Source organism: Cherax quadricarinatus, chromosome 3 (genome assembly GCF_038502225.1).
Source record: "Cherax quadricarinatus isolate ZL_2023a chromosome 3, ASM3850222v1, whole genome shotgun sequence".
In the NCBI taxonomy this organism is placed as follows: domain Eukaryota; kingdom Metazoa; phylum Arthropoda; class Malacostraca; order Decapoda; family Parastacidae; genus Cherax; species Cherax quadricarinatus.
The window spans coordinates 59,074,452-59,094,675 of NC_091294.1; the positions used below are offsets into that span (position 1 = coordinate 59,074,452).

General features: G+C 38.1%; 1 protein-coding gene across 8 annotated transcripts in view; it reads right to left on the reverse strand.

Annotated features, from left to right (window-relative positions):
• Positions 1–575: 575 nt before the first annotated feature.
• Positions 576–20,224, reverse strand: part of LOC128684045 (uncharacterized) — a 195,459-nt gene continuing 175,810 nt past the window's right edge. For all 8 annotated transcript variants that reach the window (XM_070091986.1, XM_070091978.1, XM_070091998.1 and 5 more), the window contains one exon: positions 576–4,867. Coding sequence is in view for 2 of the 8 variants with exons in the window: in XM_070091978.1 (XP_069948079.1) it covers positions 4,824–4,867 (44 nt within the window). In the remaining 6 variants the exon portion in view is untranslated. The remainder of the gene's footprint in view (positions 4,868–20,224) is intronic.

Genomic DNA, 20,224 nt, shown 5'->3' on the forward strand with positions numbered 1-20,224 from the left:
GTTTATTTGGTAGGCTGGCAGCGGGTAGTAAATGATACATCTTTGGAGGCTTCTTAGCTTATTTGTAAATGTCGTGGTGGGTACACAGGCTTGTGTGTTGATGGCCCAGGCAGGGCCATCCCACGAGAGAGAGCTAGGTGTAAGGCCTTGTGTCTTACTGCTAGGCCGCTGTGTGAGTGAGAGCGAGGCAAGGGCAGGCAGGCTGAAGTGGCAACGCCTATAGGTGGCAGCACCAGCATGGCGTGAAATATGAACTAAGCTGGCAGACAGCATGGGCTGTCTGTGCAGACAGTACAGGCTGTCTACAGCTGCTGCTCATAAGTACTCTCACTCTCATCAAAAGAAAACCATCTTGCACTGTCCATTCACTTGTTTCTGTCTTACAATTCTAGAGTCTAAATCGTAGGTTAAGTTAGGTAAGATCTGACAGGTAACAGGACAAGTATTTCCTGACGCCTGTCTTTAGTCACACGATGACTCGCCACTGTGGCTTTTGGTCATCTGACCGAGGCCTTCCACTGGCTTCTTAACTCCTTTAAAAAATAATTAGTGAGAGGAGTACAAATACAACCTGATATAACGTAACACTTTATTGAAAATTAACATAGAAGATAATGAAGGAAGAGAGATACAAGGAGAGACTGGGAGGACGAGGTACATGGTTCTGCGATACATCTCTCATATTTTAAAACATCTTACTACCTCACATAGATCTCTCTCCCCCCCACTCCCTGCCCTATATTAATAGACGTGTTCCAACCTGAAAAACTGTTGGAAGAAAATGACTTATTTTTTTACACCTCTGGTGCATAACTCGTCCCATTGTGTATAGAATTTTGTTAGGCAAAATACACTGTTGATCCTCATATTCATACTTACAAACCTTACCGCTTCTCAGTGCACTTGTGCACATATTTTAGCCACCAATGAATGGCAACATAGTCATCACTTGTAAAGTCGACATCTAAATATATTTTAAATACTCGTAAATTTAAGTAAACTTAACTGAAATTTTCACAACAGCTTAAAAGAAAAGATTAGTGAACATCTGCACTACAACCAAGTATATAAATTTTATATGTGAACTGAGAACCATTTCCCAGAACACTAGTTTGAAATACGTGGGTATTTAAAAGAACCATGAATGACGCTTAACAAAATAAGTGTTACCAGAAAACCTGTCCATATATTGCACAAAGTTAATTTCGCCACCTACACTAGAACTGTATGGAAAAAAATTCACAATATATAAGAAGACAGGAAGTTTATGACAATCAAAGTTTCAGAAATGCGTCTTCAAAACACAATGATGAAGGGTGATATAATGCTCATTAAAAATAGAAGTGGATACTTTCTTTGAAATACCGAAGGCAATGAGAAGAAAATGGATTTGTTTTGAAACACCCATTACCTCTTAGTACACTACACTACCATACCACTATGAAACTTTTGTTAAAGGCATTGTCAAAAGGAGAGGCGACTAAGGTTTTCTCCAGAAGTTGGTAGACAATTTGTATACATTCTCCATAATTAGTGAAGACTGCAGGAAGACTGAACCACACTAACGCATGAGCCGCCAATACACTGACATCAATCAAACAATACAAATTAAGAAGATATCGGACCACCACATAAATATTTCGGTGTAGCTGTTTTAGTTGTATATATGTATAGTGCCACCACTGTATTCAACAAGCATGTCTGATTAACTATAGAGTTTAAAAGAGTATTATAGATTGATAGCGTAAGTTCTATGTAAAGTTGAAAAGCTTCTACGAGTTAGGACGAGTTAAAGACCATAACTAATCGCCAGAATAAGTTTAATATTCTCAGGATTATGTTTCATTGTCAAGAAACCAGCTGAGTTAAATATATCTCTACTGTCTCAATGGCCAACTGTGAAATTCACAAGAGCTTCCTGGCTACGTATGCATGTCTCGGATAATATAAATGCAGATAATCTCTTACAGGAGTGTTCGTCTTGATACTTGCTAGTATACCAGCAAATTCAAAGACTTTTAACTATTACTGACTAGGATATATGCTAAAAGTCCTGTGGTGTTGCTAGCTAATAGAGGGAGTACGGGTCTATAAGGTCAAGTAAAAGAAATGTAATAATTCAAATCCAGATTAATTTAATTCGCTATCATTTCATTTTTAGCATCTATAAAGATTACGTTGTTAGGCAGAGCAGGTGTACGAACACACCTGTTTGTAACTAGGAACACTGGCACACAAGGTAACATGTATAGCGCTCAGTATGTGTTGGAGCAGCAAATGTTTCACATGTGGCAGACTTATACAACATGTGGCAGACTTATACAACATGTGGCAGTCTTATACAACATGTGGCAGACTTATACAACATGTGGCAGTCTTGTACAACATGTGGCAGTCTTGTACAACATGTGGCAGACTTATACAACATGTGGCAGTCTTGTACAACATGTGGCAGTCTTGTACAACATGTGGCAGACTTATACAACATGTGGCAGTCTTGTACAACATGTGGCAGTCTTGTACAACATGTGGCAGACTTACAGAACATGTGGGAGTCTTGTACAACATGGCACTGTTCAACATAGTGCTGCACAACATAGCACTGTTCAACATAGTGCTGCACAACATGGCACTGTTCAACATAGTGCTGCACAACATGGCACTGTTCAACATAGTGCTGCACAACATGGCACTGTTCAACATAGTGCTGCACAACATGGCACTGTTCAACATAGTGCTGCACAACATGGCACTGTTCAACATAGTGCTGCACAACATGGCACTGTTCAACAGAGTGCTGCACAACATGGCACTGTTCAACATAGTGCTGCACAACATGGCACTGTTCAACATAGTGCTGCACAACATGGCACTGTTCAACATAGTGCTGCACAACAAGGCACTACAGTATAAACACATTTCCTCCTACATAATGCCATTTTTAACCAACATAAACAACTGAGGAGATATACTTGGTTTTTTCTAACAATGTAATATAATAATTTTCATTTTAATAATATGAAAAATGGTAGTAAAAAATTTTTACTTATTTTTTTACGAAGAAAATTAAAGTTTATTTCTTAATTTTGTGTTTTTTTTAGCACAGTTGTTTACCTATATTGTTACTATTATATTCACACAAAACAAAGTTTATGGTTTAGGTGGTAAACGAAGTATTGTGAAGAAGTAATATTTTTGATGGTGACGTAGTAATATTACTGGTTACTAATTAATGTGGTTAATAACATGGGTTTAGGAGGAGACTTGGAGTTGAAGTTCCGACAGACAACTTGTGGATCGAAAAAGGAGGATCGAGAGTATGGTGGCTGCAGTGTTTGCGTTAGTGATATTTATGGTAAAATCCGATACGATGGTCAGGTTGTACATTAAATGGGAAGTACTTCAATGGTGAACATTTATCACAAAGACTGTCATGTAAGTTCTGATTCAAATGATCTTAACCACTGATAGTATTTATATGCAGAACTTTAAATAGGTTTAATAGTAAATATAAATTATTACTTACACCTCCTAAACAAATTACAACCTAAATTAACAAACAACACAAAACATTGAGGTATTACAATTGAAAAAGATACAAATGTGAATCTGAAGACGAAAGTTGTTGACGATAATGTTGATGTGAAGATCCCTGGAAGTGTTAATGTAGTTCCATGAACCTTACTGGCTTCTGACCACAAAGTAATGGTCACCCAGTGCTGGCCACCCAGTTCTGGCCACCCAGTGTTGGCCACCTAGTGCTGGCCACCTAGTGCTGGCCACCCAGGGCAACATCAGCACCTGCCCATCTTAGTGGCTATGTTCCTCTTGTTGTCACTGCATAACAAGAAGTAGCTTAATAACCTGGATTGGTCCAAGCTCCACTAATTATGTGCTTTGATCAAGTCACTTTGGTTTAATAGTTAATATTTTAATAGTTATTATGCTTCGATGTGGTCCGGATGCCACTAACTGATACTATCTTAAGTCACAATAACCCAGGACTAGTTAATATCGTGCGGTGTGGCCCGGTCACTGCCAAATGATCGCTGGAGGTGGGTGGGCACTGCTGAATTGTCAGCTGCAACAAAATGCTTTGAAATACAGGTAATATTTCTTAAAAAAAAAAAATGTGGGGACTATAATGTGAATTTTGTTTGCTCGTCCGACTGAAAGAATATTGTACCAAACACATGTCCAGTGAAGAAGTGCGAGCCTGTATTTTCGCACTGTTGTTTATAATATATTTCTCATACACACTAACAAATTTTATATATCGCAATATGTATATATTGTCTTACGAAATCCAGCAGCTGTTCTGAGTATATTGCCAAAGTTGCTTTAAATGTGCATTTCCAGCACTTGTGGAGGATGCAGTAACACATTACTTCCAAAAATACTAATACATGCTATAAAATACATATCTAGTGTCTTTTCATATATTCACAGACTTTATGCTAGTAAATTCGTACTTTAATGATACCATGACTGAGAAACAATGTACAGAGTTGTCTTACGAAATGGTAAAAGGCGTATGTGAAACTTAAAAAGGAAGCCCATTGACGAAGAAACTGCCATTGATAACCACGAGAGGCGGATAATGGTTGTTGTGAGGTGGTGAAGGTGGTGACATAGTTGTGAGGGAGTGGTGACAAGGCAGTTGTGGCGGGTCTCCTGGCAGGAGGCCTGGTCTGAGACCGGGCCGCGGAGGGATGGGGCGATTATCCCGGGGACCATCTGCAGGTAGGTGTGCAGCCGACCTACACTCCAGCAGCCAAGGTGGAGGTACTGCCGGCAGATGGTCAGGGATGCTAACTTCCACCTCACACCTTCTGATAGATTAATGAGCCGTCATCGGTGAAGCGTCCTGCAAGGTCAGAGTTGTGTTAGTACCAGCACACGTGTTGTTCAGCCACTCCTGGCCCTGCACTGGGGGTCCCTGGTTACTGGTGACCAGCTCTTCAACCAGGGAACTGGAGGTACCCTCCACTTCCTTGGATCAAGGCTGATTACCTCCCATTCCGTAGGTGCTCAATGATTTCTATGGGTTAAGCTCTTCTACAATAATAATAATAATAATAATAATAATAATAATAATAATAATAATAATAATAATAATAATAATAATAATAATAATAACAGCAATAGCAACAACATTTATACTTTATACTTGCCCTCACCATCAATATTACCTTCACGATATATTTACCGATAACATATATGCCAGTATATTCATTGACAGAGAACCTTTGCATATGCCTGGATAACTCAACGCTATTAAGAGGCTGTGAAGCTATGTACCTGCCAGCTAACATGTGGTGAAGCTTCCCTGTGTGTACCTTAAGACAATGGTAGGTGGAGAGCAAGTGCATAACGCAACTAACGCATGCTACAGTGGAGAACGCACTAACATGTATGATGCAAGTGACGCATGCTGCGCTGGACAGCGCACTAGCCTGCTAGTTTGAGGACTGGTTTGTCATGGGATTGAATCCTCTGTTTTTGGTGAAATGGTTGAGGTAACACTGAATCCGGTGATCAGGTAAGTCCCTCCTTGATCCCTAGGACCGGAAGCCATCTTCTGGTGTTTCTAAAATCTATTGTATATTGCAAGAATAACTGTTCTGTACACGGGTGGTAACAGAGAAAGTTGTAGTGTCACAAGGTGCCAGGAATGAGTGCCAACATAGAAGATACTTACATAAATGTACCAGTGCACGGGACGAACACTATAATAGCAAGAACATTCAAGGAGGGCCTCCTTATTGTTAGTTAAGGGTTCTTGGTCCAAAAAATTAGAGCTATGCTCTCCTTCCTTGAATCAAACCGGATTACATACGATTACTCAGGTGGTGCATGGCCCTTAAAAGTTTAGGGCTTCCCAATGAATAAAGACGACAAAGAAATAGAAAGATGGAGAGTGAAAGACACATGTTGAAAGAAGTGAAGGATCCATAGAATGTGCTGCCCACAACACTGCGAAAAAAGACACGCTACAGAACAAACTTTGATACTGCCAGGGTGTGGCTCGGTGTAGAGCTTTGATACTGCCAGGGTGTGGCTCGGTGTAGAGCTTGATCAAGCTCTACACCGAGCCACAGTTGCCCTGATAACATCATCTTTCACAAAGTGTTTTCTTCACGTAAAGAAGCATCAGCACAAGTACAAGGGTACACATATACAGTCAATAAAGTGGATGAGCACGTAACAGACGGCGGTGTTGATAGTTTAACCAGGTTTATGATATTTATTAATTTAAAGATAATGTAAGAACATTATTAGAAAATTGTATGCAGCAAACATAAACACAAAATACGCGAAGGTGTCCAACAAGGAAACCTTTTTAACCCCCCACCCCCACACTCTCTGTCTCTTGGTCAGCGAGGGGTCTGACTAGCGAGCTTATTATCTGGCTTTTGCATGACGCCGCACTAGCGGGCACCACAGAATCCTTTCCAGAACACATAAGAACTCTCAAAGAGCAAGGAGAACATAAACCCAGGAACAACGAAATGATGTCCTTCAGCAAACATACCATCGAACAAGTCTCGGCTGCCCTACGAGGAGTCAGCCATTGATCCTACTGACTGCACTCTCCTTGGTGCCCCACTTAGGTCTAATGCCATTGATGGTATCGTGGATTTTTTTTTTTTTTGACTTTGTACAAATGGAAACTGACATTTATCTACTACCAGGTGTCTATTTCTCTGTAACCTCGATTACTTTATATAATACTCTCCATCTTCTTTCAGCCCCAACCTAGGAGAGTACGAATCCCTTCTAAAGTTCATACTGGAAAGTCCTAAACCTTTCCTTACACGAATCACAGTGGGAGCATGACACAAATTTGGCGGACTGTACATTCTCACAGCCTCTCAGAGTGCCACTGAGCCGATGAAGGAAATTCTATCAGAACATAAATACAGTCTGGCTAGGGCGGATGATCCCAGCTACACTACTGCCACCATCATGTGGGATACCTTCTGTGCAGATGAGATCAACTGAAATGTTGGCTTACAAACAATCCAGTTAGTACAGACCCATCAAGGAAAAGACTGGCACAGTGAAATTAGAGGGTGCAAGGTCTGCAAGTGAGAGAGCTCTCCTTAGCGTGCATCACTTGGGTGACTTTTTCCTAACAGTGGTTCTGCGGCTTTCTGCCACTAGTCACAGTGAGTACAAGTATATTTTCGGCAAAGTGGCAGTCGACCAGAAAGGTCTGCATAGTCTGAACTGTTCAAGTTATCTTTACTACCCAACACTCCAGATACACCTGCTAGTTACCCTGATGAGATCACATCATGTTCCACGAAGAGTGGTCACTTCTGGTGTGTGACTATACCTTGCATCTGCTCTGGCTAACACGTACATCCTATTTAGTGCTGGTCAGCAGGGCGGTGCTACTGATCACAGAGAAGCCCACAAGCTCAACAAATATAAGAATTTGTTCCACCTGTACTACTTGATCCCAACAGTACTGGCAAACCCTAGATCCTGAGAACAACATACCATGAGTTTCCTCCGAGAGCTGGTTTCCAGGCTCGTCAAAACCATCAGAGACTCGAGGGCTGACATCTTCCTCTTCCAGCACCTCAGTAGTGATTCAGAGGGAATGCCTACTGCATTTTGGGACGGGTTCCTGACCAGCGTCTGAGGAACTCCACAACCTAATCTAGAATTTTGACAATCTTTACACCACTCTGCAATGCGAGGTGCATTGAGTATAGCATCGCTCGCGAGGCCAAAATATAGAGGGAAATGAAATAGGTGGAGAGAATGCAGTCAAGCAGACTGCCTAACATTATGAAGTATCTGGAGCTGAGTGTTTACGGGCATTACGTTCCATGTTACGAAACACTCGTGTAAAACATCCAACGTGGGTTCGAATCCTAATGGCTGCGATATTTCTTTATATATACATACATATATATATATATATATATATATATATATATATATATATATATATATATATATATATATATATATATATATATATATATATATATATATATAATTGTCACCGTTGCCCAGCGGTGAGATGAGGGACTCTCATTGCTGAGGTCCAGGGAATAAAACCTGGACTTTAATATAAAAAAACTACAGGTAGTAGGTTGGTAGACAGCAACCACCCAGGGAGGTACTACCGTCCTGCCAAGTGAGTGTAAAACGAAAGCCTGTAATTGTTTTACATGATGGTAGGATTGCTGGAGTCTTTTGTCTGTCTCATAAATATGCAAGATTACAGGTACGTCTTGCTACTTCTACTTACACTTAGGTCACACTACACATACATGTACATGTTTATTTATACACACTCATCTGAGTTTTCTTTGATTTTATCTTAATAGTTCTTGGTCTTATTACTTTTCCTTTTATATCCATGGGGAAGTGGAATAAGAATCTTTCCTCCGTAAGCCATGCGTGTTGTAAAAGTCAACTAAAATGCCGGGAACAATGGGCTAGTAACCACTTTTCCTGTAAAGATTACTAAAAAGAATAAGAAGAAGAAAATTGTCAAAGTGGGAAGTCTGAATGTGCGTGGATGTTGTGCAGATGATAAGAAAGATGATTGTGGATGTTATGAATGGGAAGAAGAGTTTCAGTGGAGAGGAATAAATGGGATTAGGTCAGGGGTGTCAAATAGAGTTAGAGCTAAAGAAGGAGTAACAATAATGTTGAAGGATAAGTTATGGCAGGAAAAGAGGGACTATAACTGTATTAATTCAAGGATTATGTGGAGTATAATAAAGGTTGGATGTGAAAAGTGGGTTATAGTAAGCGTATATGCACCTGGAGAGGAGAGAAGTGTAGAGGAGCGAGAAAGAGAGATTTTGGGAAATGTTGAGTGAATGCGTGGGGAGTGTTGAACCAAGTGTGAGAGTAATGGTGGTTGGCGATTTCAATGCTAAAGTGGGTAAAAATGTTGTGGAGGGAGTAGTAGGTAAATTTGGGGTGCCAGGGGCAAATGAAAATGGGGAGCCTTTAATTGAGCTATGTGTAGAAAGAGGTTTGGCAATAAGTAATACATATTTTATGAAAAATAGGATAAATAAATATACAAGGTATGATATAGCACGTAATGAAAGTAGTTTGTTAGATTATATATTGGTGGATAAAAGGTTGATGGGTAGGCTCCAGGATGTACACGTTTATAGAGGGGCAACTGATATATCGGATCATTATTTAGTTGTAGCTACAGTTAGAATAAGAGGAAGATGGGAAAAGAGGAAAATGGCAACAACAAGCAAGAGGGAGGTGAAAGTGTATAAACTAAGGGAGGAGGAAGTTCGGGTGAGATATAAACAACTATTAGCAGAAAGGTGGGCTGATGCAAGTATGAGTAGTGGGGGGGAGGGGGTTGAAGAGGGTTGGAATAGTTTTAAAAATGCAGTATTAGAATGTGTGGCAGAAGTTTGTGGTTATAGGAGGGTGGGTGCAGGAGGAAAGAGGAGTGATTGGTGGAATGATGAAGTAAAGGGTGTGATAAAAGAGAAAAAGTTAGCTTACGAGAGGTTTTTACAAAGCAGAAGTGTTATAAGAAGAGTAGAGTATATGGAGAGTAAAAGAAAGGTGAAGAGAGTGGTGAGAGAGTGCAAAAGGAGAGCAGATGAAAGAGTGGGAGAGGCACTGTCAAGAAATTTTAATGAAAATAAGAAAAATTTTTGGAGTGAGTTAAACAAGTTAAGAAAGCCTAGGGAACGAATGGATTTGTCAGTTAAAAACAGAGTAGGGGAGTTAGTAGATTGGGAGATGGAGGTTTTGGGTAGATAGCGAGAATATTTTGAGGAACTTCTAAATGTCGACTGTAATTTCATGCATTGGCCAGGGAGGTATACCATCTTGTAGGAGTGAAGAAGAACAGGATGTGAGTGTGGGGGAGGTGCGTGAGGCATTACGTAGAATGAAAGGGAGTAAAGCAGCTGTAACTGATGGGATCATGACAGAAATGTTAAAAGCAGGGGGGGATACAGTGTTGGAGTGGTTGGTATTTTTGTTTAATAAATGTATGAAAGAGGGGAGGGGACCTTGGGATTGGCAGAAAGCATGTATAGTCCCTTTATATAAAGGGAAGGGGGACAAAAGAAATTGTAAAAATTATAGAGGAATAAGTTTACTGAGTATACCAGGAAAAGTGTACGGTAGGGTTATAATTGAAAGAATTAGAGGTAAGACAGAATGTAGGATTGCGGATGAACAAGGAGGTTTCAGAGTGGGTAGGGGATGTGTAGATCAAGTGTTTACATTGAGGCATATATGTGAACAGTATTTAGATAAAGGTAGGGAAGTTTTTATTGCATTTATGGATTTAGAAAAGAATTATGATAGAGTGGATAGGGGAGAAATGTGGCAGATGTTACAAGTATATGGAATAGGTGGTAAGTTACTAAATGCTGTAAAGAGTTCTTATGAGGATAAGGAGGCTCAGGTTAGGGTGTGTAGAAGAGAGGGAGACTACTTCCCGGTAAAAGTAGGTCTTAGACAGGGATGTGTAATGTCACCATGGTTGTTTAATATATTTATAGATAGGGTTGTAAAAGAAGTAAGTGCTAGGGTGTTCTGGAGAGGGGTGGGATTAAACTATGGGGAATTAAATACAAAATGGGAATTGGCACACTTGCTTTTTGCTGATGATACTGTGCTTATGGGAGAGTCTAAAGAAATATTGCAAAGGTTAGTGGATGAGATTGGGAGTGTGTGTAAAGGTAGAAAGTTGAAAGTGAACATAGAAAAGAGTAGGGTGATGGGGGTATCAAATGATTTTGATAAAGAAAAATTGGATATCAAATTAGGGAGGAGGAGTATGGAAGAAGTGAATGTTTTCAGATACTTGGGAGTGACGTGTCGGCAGATGGATTTGTGAAGGATGAGGTTAATCATAGAATTGATGAGGGGAAAAAGGTGAGTGGTGCATTGAGGTATATGAAAAGACAAAAAACGTTATCTATGGAGGCAAAGAAGGGAATTTATGAAAGTATAGAAGTACCAACACTCTTATATGGGTGTGAAGCTTGGGTTGTGAATGCAGCAGCGAGGAGACGGTTGGAGGCAGTGGAGATGTCCTGTCTAAGGGCAATGTGTGGTGTAAATATTATGCAGAAAATTCGGAGTGTGGAAATTAGGAGAAGGTGTGGAGTTAATAAAAGTATTAGTCAGAGGGCTGAAGAGGGGTTGTTGAGGTGGTTTGGTCATTTAGAGAGAATGGATCAAAGCAGAATGACATGGAGAGCATTTAAATCTGTAGGGGAAGGAAGGCGGGGTAGGGGTCGTCCTCGAAAAGGTTGGAAGGAATGGGTAAGGGAGGTTTTGTGGGCAAGGGTCTTGGACTTCCAGCAGGCGTGCATGAGCGTGTTCGATAGGAGTGAATGGAGACGAATGGTATTTGGGACCTGACGAGCTGTTGGAGTGTGAGCAGGGTAATATTTAGTGAAGGGATTCAGTGAAACCGGTTATTATTACATAGCCGGACTTGAGTCCTGGAAATGGGAAGTACAATGCCTGCACTTTAAAGGAGGGGCTCGGGATACTGGCAGTTTGGAGGGATATGTTGTGTGTCTTTATATGTATATGCTTCTAAACTGTTGTGTTCTGAGCACCTCTGCAAAAACAGTGATCATGTGTGAGTGTGGTGAAAGTGTTGAATGATGAAAGTATTTTCTTTTTGGGGATTTTCTTTTTTGCTTCACCCTGCCTCGGTGGGAGACGGCAGCAGCGGCATCCTACCAACTCTTCTTCCTCAAGAAACCATCGCTCATCAAAACTTGTGATGGCCTAAGTGAAGGTACAACTACATGAACCCACGTAGACCACAAAATGACCCAAGAATACTAAGAATGTAACCCAAATCTTGACAAAATTAGAAGATCTAAGGAAGACAGCCCTGCTAACCCAAACACTGCCTCCGCTGCCAGGCAACCACTTAACCCAAGCTCTGAGAAAACAAGCCTTCTCCTCCATAGCTACACAGTATCTACTTCAGTGATACTATGAAAGGATATCGCAGAAGAAACAACATCAGTAATAAAAGAATAACAGCAAGGACCCTAGAACTCAACTTGTCTACCCAGCAGGACGCCGGTGTATCATCAACCCCCCTCACCACCACCACCCAGGGAACAACAACAACAACAAACATGGCTGACTCCCCCTCCAACTCCACTCCCTTCAAAGGATTCGCCCATGACAACTCAGGTATGATTATTCCTAACAATATCAAGGACTACATCGTTGCTCTAGAAAACGAAATCAAAGATATCAAAGCAACACTTGCGCGACGAGAATCCAAGACAACCAACCTCGAGAACAAGATCCAAAACCTTGAAGAGAAGATTACATCGGGAAGTGTTGACACAGAAAATACTCTGAAAGCAGCTATAGCCAGTGACACTGAACAAATAACTACAATAAATATGAAGGTTGAAGAAGCAATCAAGGACTGGAACCAGAACATGCACACTCGACTAAATGAATACCTTGATTTCCAAGACGACAAAACTGAACAAGATAAGTTGTCTGATGCAGTTATAATAAACAGTCCACACATTCCAAGTGACATAACACAAGCACAGTGCAAAGAAACTGCTGTCAGGATAATACAGAACCACGTACAAGTCATCGTGCAAAACAATGAAATCAAAGAAACACGTTTGCTAGGAAAACCAGGAAGTAAACACAGTATTATGATCAGACTTCATTCATATGATAAAAAAAAAGGACCTAATTAAATCAGCAATTACAATGAAAAATGGAGTGTACATAAACGAATGTCTAACTAGAAAATGTCAAAACCTTCTGTTCAGGCTGAGAAAACTTAAACAGGAAAACAAAATACATCAGTGTTTCACTCGAGATGGGAAAATACTAGTAAGGAAAACATCAACAGGACAACAATATACTATCTCAAACGAACACGATTTCTCTACCTTCCTTAGAAAAGCTGACATTTCTGTAACAGATTAGATAAGTGTCCTTAACACACATACGTGTGGTGCATATAGTGTACGTTACTATTATATTGTGAATTATTATTTTTATATTTTTCATCACTAGCTAATACCAACTACCTCCAATACTTTATACTTCTTTCTTACTGCTATTAATTGCTCATAATTTTGTGTTACAAGTCAAATCTTACTCCAAATTAATATTATTCATCGTTCTTACCTGCCCATTTAATTTTGTTTACCACTACTTGTTTTAGTCACCTTATATTGTGTGTGCAATTAGTGTATATTCCAATTACATTATTGTGTGAGTCCCAAAACTATCTTTTGCTAGCTAGTACCAACTACCTCATATTTTTTTACTTTTTATTGTGCAATAAACTGCTCAACTTATTTAATATTACAAATCAGATCTTACTCCTAAATCAATATTATTTCATAGTGACTATCTGTCCATTTAACTTTGTTTACCATTACTTAATTTAGTCCCTTATATATTTTCTCCTTTATTTTAGCTTTATATAACTACCTTAGTTCATATATTCAAAATTGTTAAAATAATCAAGGTGCTATTCTCAGGTGATAAAGTGTAATAAGTTCACTATTTTGCTATTATATTCCCAAGCTCATTTATTTCATTACCATTTTATTTGTTCACCACAACTTATATTAGTTCCTTTTATCTGTTCTCCTTAATTTTAACTTTAAAGAATTACCTTTAAAGTACTACCTACTATCATATTCCCAAGCTCCATTATTTGATCATCATTTTATTTGTTCACCACAAATTATTTTAGTCCCTTTTATAATGTCTCCTTTATTTTAGCTTTAAAAAACTACCTTAGCTCATTATTTTACTTTTGTTAAATAATTCAGGTGCTATTTTTTAGTTTTAGAATATTTACTTTGTTTTATACTTAATTCTAACCATGGATTCACTATAAATCTTATGATTACAAGCATTGATCCTGATACAAACCTCTTATTGAATGACTTAAATGATTCAAACAGTTACTGTAATTACTACACAGCAGAACAATCAAAGGCACTTCTCAGAGCCAACAACAACATAACTATCTTTAACTACAATATCAGATCTTTAAGCAAACATTATGATGACCTCATAGCATTACCAAATTCCTTGCATGCCAATATGTCCATCATTACACTAACTGAAACCTGGTTAAAGCCTGATACTACTGATGTCTATGCCATTCCTGGTTACACAGCCATACACAACTGTAGGCCAGACCAACAAGGGGGTGGTACAGCTGTATACTACTCAGACCAACTAGAATGTATCACTAATACTTGCACAAGGGATGAACATGGGGAATATATAATAGCTAAATTCAAATCCAAATACCTACAAAAACCTCTCACGTTGATAAACATCTACAGAGTTCCACAATCAAACATTAGCCGATTTAGTGACAACCTAGGAAGTATGATAACTGATGCACGCATGAACAAAGATCACTTACTACTCTCAGGTGACTTCAATATAAATCTCCTGCAAGACCAGGACCCACACGTTACTGAATTCACAAACACAATGAGTAACTGCATGTTGCTACCAACAGTAACAAAACCTACAAGAGTTACGGAGACTAGTGTTTCCCTACTAGACCACATCTGGACCAACATCATATCCCCTTTAAAATCAGGCATAATCACAGATAATGCCACAGACCACTACCCTACTTTCCTCATAACAACTCTTGGTAAATTACCCCAAGACACTACTAAAGTCACCTTCAGACTTCACAAGCAGCAGTGACAAACATTGACTGGCACACTGAGCTAGAAATCTATACAGATATTGATGAATGTATTAATAATTTCCTAAAAAAGACCCAATACCTCTATAACAAGCACTGCCCTAAAAAAATAAACAGATGACAGCTAAGAGACTGAACAGTCCCTGGCTAACATCCAGCATTCTGAAATCCATAAATACAAAACACCTATATGAAAAACAGTACAGAATGGGTCACATAACCAGAGACCAAACAAAACGTTACTCGTCAATCCTAACCAGCCTGATAAGAAGGGCAAAAAAAATTGTATTATGAGAACAGATTATCCAACTTACGAGGTGATATAAAAAAGACCTGGAAAGCCCTATCAGAAATTCTAGAAACAAAAATGATATCACGAAATAGCGAAATTAAATTAGTAAAATCAGATGAACCCCAACTCCCACCAACAGAAACAGCAAACAGACTCATTGATTTCTTTTCCACTATAGGAAAAAACCTTGCCAATAAAATCCCAAGCTCAGATACCCCACCAAATGACTACCTCACTGGCAACTGCCCGAACACACTGTTCCTAGCTCCGACTAACCCATACGAACTCTCCCTTATTATCAACACACTAAAAAACAAGACAGGAGATTTAAATACCTTACCACCCTTTATATACAAAAAAGTGTCACAAGTACTATCACCAATCATTGCAACACTCTTTAACAAATCCATTGAATCCTCTACCTTCCCTACAGTTCTCAAAATAGCAAGGGTCACCCCGATCCATAAAGGAGGAGACCAAACAGAGTTGAATAACTATAGGCTAATATCCAACTTACACCCTCTCTCAAAAATCTTCGAAGAATTAATTCATAAACGAATCTAGTCCTACCTCATCTCCCAAAACATACTCAACCCCTGCCAATTTGGATTCAGGCCTAATAAAAATACTAATGATGCTATTATACACATGCTAGAACATATATACACTGCAATAGAGAAAAAAGAAGTCCCACTGGGGATCTTCATTGACTTACGTAAAGCTTTTGATACAGTTGACCATGACTTGCTCCACATAAAATTGTCACACTATGGTATAAGAGGGCACTCCCTCAACTACCTCAAATCATACCTCAGCAACAAAAGCCAATATGTGTACGCAAATGGGGCAAACTCTTCCGCTCAACCAATTACAGTTGGTGTCCCACAGGGAAGTGTCCTTGGCCCTCTTCTCTTTCTCCTATACATAAATGACCTACCAAATGCTTCGCAATTACTCAAACCCACACTGTTTGCAGATGACACTACATACGTCTTCTCTCACCCGAGCCCAGTCACGCTAGCCAATACTGTAAATACCGAATTACAGAAAATATCTACCTGGATGAGGACTAACAAACTTACACTAAACATTGACAAAACCTACTTTATTCAGTTTGGCAACAGAGCTACGGATGTCCCTCTTAACATAATGATAAACGGATCACCTATCACAAAGCTAACAGAGGGAAAATTCTTAGGAATCCACCTTGATAATAGACTCAAATTTCATACACATATACAACAAATTTCTAAGAAAATTTCCAAGACCATAGGCATACTATCGAAGATACGGTACTATGTTCCACAGTCAGCCCTCCTGGCCCTATATCACTCTCTTATTTACCCCTATCTCACCTATGGAATTTGTGCATGGGGCTCAACAACAAATAACCATCTCAGACCACTAATTACCCAACAAAAGGCTGCAGTCAGAATAACAAATTCCCACTACAGGCAGCACACTCCACCAATATTCAAAATACTTACCATACAAAACATCCATACTTATTACCTATTACATACATAGAACACTTAACTCTGATATTAACCCTCCCCTCAAACATCTCCTTGCCAACCTCAACAGAACACATGACCATAACACAAGGCACAGATCACTCTTTGATGTTCCTCGTGTCCATCTCACACTATGCAAAAACTCAATGCACATAAAAGGCCCTAAAATCTGGAATTCATTACCTGTAAATATAAAAGAAACACTACCTGTTTATAAATTCAAGTCTCTTCTCAAAGATCACTTACTCACCCAAAACCAAATAAATACTGAATAACTGAACCTTATAAATTGTATATCTTAAATGTTTCTCACAATTATTTCACATAAATGTTAAACCTAAAACCCAATCTAACTTTATTATTTTTTAAATACACTACCTAACAGAATACTCCATATGAATGAATGTACAACAATGCATGCAACCATATGACCTGTCTTTGTAATACTCATTTGTGCTTTGTAGTTATCTGTTTACAATAATGTTTTATCACTGATTTCATCATTGCTTAGTTAATCTTAAGTTAATTTTAAGCCAGCCCGTAATGCTATGCATAGTATAAGTGGCTTTGGCATGCTGCTCTTACCTGTATTTTTTTGTACCTCTGTATGTTCTAATTATTAATTAATTAAATATATAAATAAATATATATATATATATATATATATATATATATATATATATATATATATATATATATATATATATATATATATATATATATATATATATATATATATATATATATATATATATGTCGTGCCGAATAGGCAGAACTTGCGATCTTGGCTTAAATAGCAACGATCATCTTGCCATATAGGACAAGTGAAAATTTGTATATGCAATAATTTCGCCAAAATCATTCTGAACCTAACGAAAAAAATATATTTGATTGTGTTTGTTTAGTACTAAATTACTGTAAACGAATTTAAAATATATTTAGTTGGGTTAGGCTAAAATAAATTGTTCTTGTTATAATAAGGTTAGGTAAGTTTTCTAAGACTCTTTTGGTGCAAAATTAAAAATTTTTACATTAACATTAATGAAAAATATATCTTTAAACGTATAAAAGAAAATTTCAGAAAGGACTTAATTTTAAATGAGTTCTTGCTAATTGACCAGTTTTACATATTCGGCACGACATTAATATATATATATATATATATATATATATATATATATATATATATATATATATATATATATATATATATATATATATATATATATATATATATATATATGCAAAACAACCACTCTGAAAGAATAGAGAAATTCCAAGCACTTTCGTGACTACTCACATTATCAAGGAACTATGAAAGTAAGGCATCAACGATGAGAAATTTCAATTACTCAGATATGGTAAACATGAGGAAATTAAATCTTCATCAGAGTACAAAACAAATTCTGGCCACAAAATAGAGCGAAACACCAACGTCAAAGACCTGGGAGTGATTATGTTGGAGGATCTCACCTTCAAGGACCATAACATTGTATCAATCGCATCTGCTAGAAAAATGACAGGATGGATAATGAGAACCTTCAAAACTAGGGAGGCCAAGCCCATGATGACACTCTTCAGGTCTCTTGTTCTATCTAGGCTGGAATATTGCTGCACACTAACAGCACCTTTCAAGGCAGGTGAAATTGCCGAGCTAGAAAATGTACAGAGAACCTTCACGGCGCGCACAACGGAGATAAAACACCTCAATTATTGGGAGCGCTTGAGGTTCCTAAACCTGTATTCCCTGGAACGCAGGAGGGAGAGATACATGATTATATACACCTGGAAAATCCTAGAGGGACTAGTACCTAACTTGCACACGAAAATCACTCACTACGAAAGCAAAAGACTTGGCAGACGATGCACCATTCCCCCAATGAAAAGCAGGGGTGTCACTAGCACGTTAAGAGACCATACAATAAGTGTCAGGGGCCCGGGACTGTTCAACTGCCTCCCAGCACACATAAGGGGATTACCAACAGACCCCTGGCAGTCTTCAAGCTGGCACTGGACAAGCACCTAAAGTCAGTTCCTGATCAGCCGGGCTGTGGCTCGTACGTTGGTTTGCGTGCAGCCAGCAGCAACAGCCTGGTTGATCAGGCTCTGATCCACCAGGAGGGGTCTGGCCAACAGGTAAACTCTCACCTCACTATCAGATCCCACAACGGTTAAACACCTGACGCGCGCCGACCCAACTGGATAGGTCCTTTGCACAACTCACCCACAAACTATTCTACCCAAGAAAATTTAAAAATTATTATTTGTCCAGTGTATTATTAAATTCTTCCCAAATTATATTAATTATAAATGGATCTAATTTATATAAACCAAAGGAAATATTCATATTATTGTCAAAACTGCTTTTTATGAAACAAGATTCAATTATATTTCTGTCGACCATGGACTTGCTTGATACTACTTTCTCAACTTTTTGAAAATCAATTGGATGGTTAAAATCTCTTACATGAATAAGTAGAGCATTGGAATCTTGTCCAGTTCTAATGCTATATTTATGTTGTTTTAATTTTAGTTCGAGATTTTTACCAGTTTGACCGTAATAAACTTTATCGCAAATTTTACAAGGAATCTTATAGACACATCCATCAGCATTTTGGGGGGAATTCTTTATCAAAAGTTTTTTACTGTATCAAGAATTTTGAATACAACTTTAATATTAAAAGTCTTAAGAAGAGAAGGCATATCAACCAAGTTTTCATGGTAAGGGAGAATCAACATATTTTTAGTTGAATAAGGCTGGTTGTCCCTTTTTGGATTGTAAAAAGTATTTCTAGCAACTTTAAAAGATTTATCAATTACATTTCTTGGGTATTTTAAATCATTACCTATTTCATAAATTTTGGATATTTCCTCATCTATGAACTCAGGACTACAAATTCGTAAAGCTCTCAAAAACATTGATGAGAAAACAGACAGTTTGACTCTATCTTGATGCGAGGAATAATAGTGGACATAGGAACAGTTATTTGTAGGTTTTCTGTAAATTTTAAATTTGAATTCATTATTACCCTTAATAATTAAAACATCTAGAAAAGGCAATGAGTTATTTTCTTCAAACTCAACAGTAAAGTTTATAGAATGGGCTAAGCTATTTAATTTTCCAAGGAAATGGTGTATATCTACATTTTTGGGCATAAGACACAAAATATCGTCAACATATCTGAACCATTTAACTCTATTAGGGAAGATTGTGTTAAGCAACCTTGTTTCAAAAAATTCCATGTATAGGTTACTAAGAACAGGTGAAAGAGGATTTCCCATTGCCATACCATAGTAATTATGAAAGAAAATGATTACCAAGAAAAAATGAATAATCTCTTAGATGATACTGAAACGTATTCTAAACTTAGGAAAAATCCCCTAGAAACCGTTAACAGCAATTTCAATAAAACAATAAAACTTCTACTGAAAGGCAAAGATTAATTAGTCAAACAATTTACTTCCACTAATCCATCTTTACCTTACATGTATGGACTAATAAAAACACACAAACCAGGGAATCCAGTCAGACCAATTATTAGCTCCATAGGGTCAGTTTCATATAAATTATCCAAATGGCTTGTTGGTATTTTGAGCCCTATTGTTGGCAAAATTTCTAACTTTAATGTTAAAAACAACATAGACTTGGTTGATAAATTAAGCTCCTTGACTGACTTAAATGATTTTAACATG